General features: G+C 41.9%; 1 protein-coding gene across 6 annotated transcripts; it reads left to right on the plus strand.

Moving 5' to 3' along the window:
* The first annotated feature begins 13 nt into the window (after positions 1-13).
* On the plus strand, positions 14-5,780 carry LOC308389904 (uncharacterized protein). 6 transcript variants are annotated; one of them, XM_080871505.1, is made up of 17 exons: positions 14-137; positions 568-646; positions 846-963; positions 1,076-1,137; positions 1,301-1,675; positions 1,802-1,900; positions 2,121-2,352; positions 2,450-2,628; positions 2,724-2,817; positions 3,233-3,586; positions 3,682-3,799; positions 3,874-3,965; positions 4,067-4,181; positions 4,552-4,653; positions 4,844-5,011; positions 5,137-5,292; positions 5,524-5,780. In XM_080871505.1, the coding sequence occupies exons 7-17, from the start codon at positions 2,296-2,298 to the stop codon at positions 5,736-5,738; spliced, it is 1,650 nt and encodes a 549-aa protein (XP_080727631.1). In that variant the 5' UTR covers positions 14-137; positions 568-646; positions 846-963; positions 1,076-1,137; positions 1,301-1,675; positions 1,802-1,900; positions 2,121-2,295; the 3' UTR covers positions 5,739-5,780. The 6 variants fall into 6 exon arrangements, with proteins under 6 accessions (XP_080727631.1, XP_080727630.1, XP_080727635.1 ...); XM_080871504.1 differs by having other exon boundaries at positions 1,802-2,352; XM_080871507.1 differs by lacking the exon at positions 14-137 and adding an exon at positions 208-291 and having other exon boundaries at positions 1,802-2,352.
* The last annotated feature ends 1,694 nt before the right edge of the window (positions 5,781-7,474 follow it).

The raw sequence follows: 7,474 nt of genomic DNA on the forward strand, positions 1-7,474 counted from the left end.
ACCACTCCTGTTAGTTTTGGATGCGCTCGGCTCCAGCCAATCAGACGCAACCTGTGTAAGCAGAGGCTGATGGGAGAACGGAGAGACCCATTTATAAGAATAAGAAAATGAGGCGGAACTGATTGATTCTAATGCAGGTATGTAAGAAATACATATATTTAAAGTAATACCTTGATGTGTGTTTCAAAGTTTGTTTTTTCATAAAAGCTTCAAACAAACAGAGGTGACTGATCTCGGAAACGGTGTAATGTATTTAAAAATGGCTACAGCTACCGTCAGCATGCTTGCTAGGTAATGACTACACGTGTCTACTGCAGCATTAGCCATTTAATCCAACGATGATGGATTAAATCTATTACAAACGTCAAAGGACTTGTGTGCTGCAAAATACCCTCACATGGTGCGTAAAGCAGTTTTTGCGCTAAGAGTTCTGCTAGCTCTTTACAAACTGATGATGCTAACGGTAATTGCTAACATTAACCGGAGCGCCAAGACTGAAAATCATTTGAATTGCCTTAGTTATGTGTTTATGTCACTGAGTTCTGCAAAAATCTCTTTCCTCTTTAGCTTGAAAATGAGTGATTCAGAGGATCCCGAGCTGGAGGAAGAGCTTCAGGCTGCTGACGAACTCCTTCAAGATATGCAGGTAACATTTTTAGTGGAAACAGTTGTTAAAGAGGGAACACGCTTGTCTAATATTTTGTACGGAGTAAACGTTATGTTATTTGAATTTTTTTTAAAAGTTTATGTCAAATTAAGTTTGTTAACTTAAGATGTTTGATAATCTTTGCTTTAATCATAGACTGTATTTTAGGTGTTCCCTTTTTTCCTTGTTAATTGCGTAGAATGATGCACAGAGTGAACCTCAGCCAAGACCAGTGCGCTGGAAAAAACGTGACAGACAGGGAGCTTTTATTCCTCAAAGACCATCAACCAGTCGAAGTACTAGTTGCATGCCACATGGTCAGTGTTCACACAACCATTGATTTTATCTCACAACTTGTTTTCACCAAAGAATTTCAGTAAGTAAATATTCTTCATTCCCCCCCCCCCCCCCCCCCCCCCCCCCCTCCAGAGAGCAGCATCAATGTCCACGTGAAGAACCTAGTTATGTTGCCAGTGTCAACCCAACAAAAGGTACTTTACCTTCTTGTATATATTGTGATTTCTGTTTACTTTTATATTTGTTGTTATAGTTGAGTTATGCAGGGCTTTTGTGGAGTCCTAAGAAACATACTGCCTAGAGTGTTTTTCACTTTGTGGAAGAGTTTCTTCCTTTCTTTATTTTTTTTTCTGTTAGTGTATGGAACTGAGGTGCTTCGTCAGGAGCTCCTTCAGTTGTTGGAGGATGGAGAAGAGGACGCAGCCATGACTTGTGAGACGTCGTCTGAGTCAGCTGCTACTCACTGGGCGATCAGAAATATGGTGTCCTCGCAAAAGTGGAAAGAGGCCAGGCCTTGTCTTATAGACAATATGTTAGCTACTCTGGATCCACAGTCACACCGTGTGTGTCAGTGTGGCAAACAAGTAGTTGTGAGGTGTCTGGACTGCCTGCCTCTTCCATTCCTTTGTGCTGACTGTGATATTGCAGTTCACACACGCTTTGTCCTGCACAACAGAGAGGCAGTAACAGGAGGGTTTTTGCAGCCTTCATCAGAGTTTCACAAGCCAATAGGTACAGTTTTTAAGTCTTATGCATTTCTTGCTATGTATGAGTATGAGTGGGTGCTGTTATTGTATATTTATTGTGTATCAGTTAATTTCTAATTCATTTTATATATATTGTGTGTTTTAATGTTAGTTCGGCTGTTGCCTGTGCAAAGACCAGACTGTGTGTGACTGCCCAGCAGGTAACGTTGAGGTTTCACCCGGCGCAATTGTGGCGCTTGTAACCATAAATGTTAAGTTGCCCTTTTGTCACACACTACATACACAATAGATGTGTTTGGAGGTTTTATTGCAAATTGTGCATTGCTATCTTGGTTTTAATTACCCTCGGGTGCCCAGTATATGTGGGCACCTGTCAAAGGTCATTTGGATTTACCAGACCGATTTGAAAACAACATGAAAAAAATGAATGCTTTGAGCCATGACTGAATTTATCCTTATCCTTTCTAAAGGCCGTTATAACCTTGCACTGCCAGTGGTGAGCTGCACCAGCTGTGGCCTAATGTGGTCCCCCTCAGTTAAGGACATCCTGGGTAGTGGATATTGGCCTGGCACCTTAAATTTCTGCACCCTGTTTTCAATGGATGTCTTTCAGTCTTTCTATGACATTAAGAAGCTGCACCAGGGATGTCACTTAAGGCATTTGTCAAAATGCTGGATGAACGAACAGCCCATTTTGGAAGGGTGAGTTTCTAAATTTGCTAAGTTTAAGGAAATTGTGCAAATCAATGTTTATGATGACTGTCCTTGAATATTCTGTTGTATGTCCTCTATGTAAAAGACTGGCCGAATATCAGCTGATGCCTTCAGTAAAAGTTTCTTGGAGTGGAGTGCTGTAAAGTTTGAGGTGGACAGGATGTGCAAGGAGCCATGCTTTAGCTGCCCTGCCTGCACTCCAGACATGCTTTCCGTCTCAGTTGATGGAAACCGCAAGCTTTATCGCTTTCAGTCAAATGCAAGGTACGTTATGCATTGTGTACATAAGTCAAATATGGATTTGTAGAAAAATGTATTTTAATGTTTCTTTTCAAACAACTGTCACGGTGTTCGTTCAGCACTTCAGAGCAGGGGAACTTTGAAGGTGTCTTCATTGAAAAAGATGAGGAAGTTGCTGAGTTTGTGAAATACATCCAGAGACACACAAATCATGTAAGATACACATATATATTAGTGCTGTTAGCGTTAATCTTGTTAAAATGACGTTAATGCCGTAACCATATACACATACGTGTGTGTGTGTGTGTGTGTGTGTGTGTGTGTGTGTGTGTGTGTGTGTGGACATATATGGATGGGTCGATATTTTTTTTTAATTTTTCTCTTGGTGTTGTCGTAATACTATTTACTTTACTTTATCTTAATGTGTACTTAATTTTGTCACCATGTGTATTAAAAAAAAAACAACATGATTTTTATTTTGTGTTATCAGTGCTGTCCTGGGGAGATATGAGGTCTTGTGTGACTCGAGGCTAATTCAGCTAATTGTTATGCATTTGTTTTAAAAAGTTTGTCCCTGATAGGGCTTAATCATGTCATGTCTTTTATGTTAAAATCTTTGAGTGTATAGGTCCCGGGGAAAGGGTTGTGTGGATCTTCATCTTGGACTGCAGCAAAGGAGTCGTCCAAAAAGTCCACTGGGAAGTTGGATGAGGAGGGCATGGAAATAGATGTTTGTCGCTTAGTCCTCTTAGCTGCATTGAACATGTTTCGAGGGGAGATCTTTGCTTACCCCCTTTTTCTCCAGAGGAAGTTGGCAGCTAACGTCCCAGGACATATTACGTTCCTTTGCTCCGATGTGGCCTGTAAATATTTCCCCTATTTAACCAAGGTGGCTCAGCAGTGCCCTGAGCTGTGGAACCTCTTGTCAATGCGTCCTTTTCTCTCCGTCATGCATGCAAAGGCTCCCACTTGGAAATGCGAGGTATACTGCAGCTTGTAGTTTTGGATTAGTTTGAGACATTTTGTTATAAGGTTGAATGAATTCAGCAGTCATGTATTGTGACCTCCTTTCTATAGATCAAATGGGGAGGTGTGTTTCAGGATGGGGCCGGTTCAACAGTTGGAGAAGAGGTGGAACAAGTAAACAGTTTCCTGTCTAGGGCGGCCATCACAACGAAGTACATGTCTAAAGCAGGTGTGTGTCCGTGTCTGAGATTCCACTCAGTCTCCTGCTCATTAATTCTAATTTGTATACTAACTGAAATGCAGGGCGAACAGACATGCTGACCCTCCTGGCTTTGGGGTGGAACAAAAGGAAAGTGGAACAACTGGGCCGCACTTTGAGCCAGCGATATCTAAAGGTCATTTTTTCAACACCCATTTTAATGTGTGTGGTAATGGGGGGAAAACACCAGTACTCTTTTAATGTCAATATGAATGACATTTATGAATGCATTCTTAGATCATAAGGATCCTTAGAGAACAAGTGGAGAGCCTGAATGCGACCAGAAATGAGCTGGGTGTGGATGACGACACACTGCAGCAATGGGTGGCCGATGTGCAGAAATGGGCTGAAGGTGCGTCTCAATATAATGCACTCATGTCTAACAATAGGACCCACCATGGCCTCATTAAAGAACTTAGAGTTAAGATCTTTCTGACAGTGTCAACAAACAATGAAAAATAAGCCTTGTAAAAGCAAATTTATGGCAGAGCTGTTGCGTTTCATCAAATTGGATAGAACCTGGGTTGAAATGATGTCATACTAGTTGGTTTTATAAACCTGAACACCAACATACTTGTTATCTCATGATTATCATGAGATAGCAGCACATGAAGGCTCCAGATGTCTTATAATGAATGTCATCAAGTCAGTGATTACAGAGTCCACTGTAGTTTGGTGACTGTTACTCATCCTGTATTCTGATTAATATTCCTCTCACTTAGAAAGTGATCAAACTGATGGCAGCCTTGGAGCGTTGCAGGCACGAATAGAGGAGCTTGTCGTCATCATCAGAGTGCGAACACAAAGTCTTTACAGACAAAATGGTGTCACAGTTTCTTTGAAACGGACCGTTTGATACTTAGTTTGTGCAGCTACTTTGTAAACAGAATAAAATCAGATCCAGGTTTGTTTAAGCTGGATGTGATTTGTTCTAGCAAACAAATTGATGAGTGTAGATTAAAATGTAAATATATACATTATGTTAAGGTGTTCCTTTTTTATGATTATTTACAGATAGCAACAAGAGGCGACGCAGAATTCGCAAGGTCATCTTAGTTGAGAAGAAACGCTTGGCGGCTGCTGTTGACGACTACAACAAGCTCGCTGAACCAACAAAGCAAATCGTATCCAGTGATGCCCTCATGCAGACCGATATTTGGCCCTGGCAGAGCACAAGTGAACGTAAGCTCTTGATTTATAAATATCCTTTTTAAACAAACTCCCAGTATCTGAGCAGTAGTTGAATGTTTTGTTCTTGAATCATAATATGCTGCTATGTTTTCCCATCTGATGTTGTTAAACTGTAGCTGCTGCTGACCTCCGGACAAAGAGAAAGGTCTTTGAGAAGGTGATGGCTGTGAGGCGCCTGAGAGAGGAGGAGATGATCCTTTGCAGGGAGATGCGGCATCACTGGACAGTGTTGCGAATGCGTTCTGTGGTGTTGGGGACAATCTCCTCAGACTGTAAGCACTTTATTTATTTATTAATTTTTTGATGAATCGATTGAAAATAAGAGCAGATGCTAAAGTCTTACTGGATCTTTTACCTATATCTAGATTGCTAGCTAACACTGCCTTCTCCCTTTTAAAAAAATGTTTAATTACAGCATCCTAATTCCTTGTGTTTATGAGGTGAGGGGGTTTTTTTGTTTTTTTTTACTTTTCTCATATTTATTTGTTTTGTTCTTTTTACAGCCTCCTTTGTTGGCATGTCGGAGGATGCACAGAAGGGACTCTGTAGCCTGGTTTTAAAAAAGCAAAGTGAACTGAAAGCTGAAATGCTCAAAGTAAAGGACGTGTACAAGAGAATCCTCAGCCACCAACCACTCCTGGAAATGGACTCGGAGGAGGAGGAGGACATTCCAGACGATGCCACTGAGAGTGATTTGAGCACTTCTGATGAAGACTGATTGTGTCATCATTGATGTTATGTTTGGTAAAATAAAAAGTTAATCACATCTCTGTTCAATGTGATTTTTCAACAGACATTTTACATTTTGAGAAGAAAAATGGAATTTCCTTGGTGCAGTTGTTTACCCTGAATCATTATTTCCCATCTAATTTAATGACTAGTGTACATGTTCAGATACGATAACATAATTTAATTTATGGGATGCTTTCTGGGCTGCTCAAATTATCACAAAATTTAAAAGCACCAGGCAGCACACTCACAAGTAAATTATTTGTTCAGTGTTTTGTTGAAGAAATCAACAAGTACAATTGAGATGTTTGCTGTAGTGGTGTGTTTGTTAAGAAGCATGCCAGCACACTGGTGAACTGACAGTCCCAGAATGCACCCGAGCCATTGACTCGCCCCAGAGCAAATGAAATTGCTTATCTAGAAAGACAACCGTCATCAAAGAAGAAGTAAAAGAGTAGGAAACGAATGGTAAGGGAAGGTACTGTGGGGTAGGAAAGAAAGGCCAGAGCTGTGCAAAATGACCTCCAGCAGGCCACAAATGTGCACGTCTGCTCAAACGGTCAGAAATGGACTCCATGAGGGTGGTATGAGGGCCTGACGTCCACAGGTGGGGTTGTGCTTACAGCCCAACACCGTGACGGATGTTTGGCATTTGCCAGACAACACAAAGATTGGCAACTTTGCCACTGGCGCCCTGTGCTCCTCACAGATGAAAGCAGGTTCACACTGAGCACTTGTGACAGTCTGGAGACGCCGTGGAGAACCTTCTGCTTCCTGCAACATCCTCCAGCATGAGTTTGGCAGTGGGTCAGTTTTGGTGTGGGGTGGCATTTCTTTGGGGAGCTGCACAGCCCTCCATGTGTTCGCCAGAGGTAGCCTGACTGCCATTAGGTACTGAGATGAGATCCTCAGACCCCTTGTGAGACCATATGCTGGTGCGGTTGGCCCCGGGTTCCTCCTAATGCAAGACAATCCTAGACCTCATGTGGCTGGAGTGTGTCAGCAGTTCCTGCAAGACGAAGGCATTGATGCTGTGGACTGGCCCGCCCATTCCCCAGAACTGAATCCAATTGAGGACATCTGGGACATCATGTCTCGCTCCATCCACCAACTGCACCACAAAATGTCCAGGAGTGGGCAGATGCTTTAGTCCTGGAGTCTGGGAGGAGATCCATCAGGAGAGCATCTGCCACTTCATCAGGAGCATGCCCAGGTGTTGTAGGGAGGTCATACAGGCATGTGGAGGCCACACAGACTAGTGAGCCTCATTTTGACATGTTTTGAGGACATTACATAAAACCAGATTAATGATTCTGTATTGCATTGATCAAGGAACCAACCCAATAGGAGCTAAAGGAATCCTCTTGACATTACTTCACTCAGTAAGTTTATACTATGTTTAATGTGCATTTTCTTCATCAGTTTAGAACATAACATGTTAGCGCTCCCTGGTCCTTTTTGGAGACAGATCCTGAGACAGCAGGCAGCTATGGAGAACTCGTGTCAGCTGTGGTAATTAAGGAATACTTTGATTTAATATTGATTTCATGACAACTATCCTCAGGCACATATTCCTGGATATATATAATGACATAAGTAAACTCCCATTTTAGAATCATTGCCTTCTTTGATCTGACTTATTGCCTCAGACTTTGGCCCTGTGTCCCCAAAAGTATAGAGAATCCATGACACTGAGTAAGAGGCCTTTATCATGTTATAAGTGAG

Source organism: Rhamphochromis sp. 'chilingali' (assembly GCF_963969265.1).
Source record: "Rhamphochromis sp. 'chilingali' genome assembly, chromosome: 21".
NCBI lineage: Eukaryota > Metazoa > Chordata > Actinopteri > Cichliformes > Cichlidae > Rhamphochromis > Rhamphochromis sp. 'chilingali'.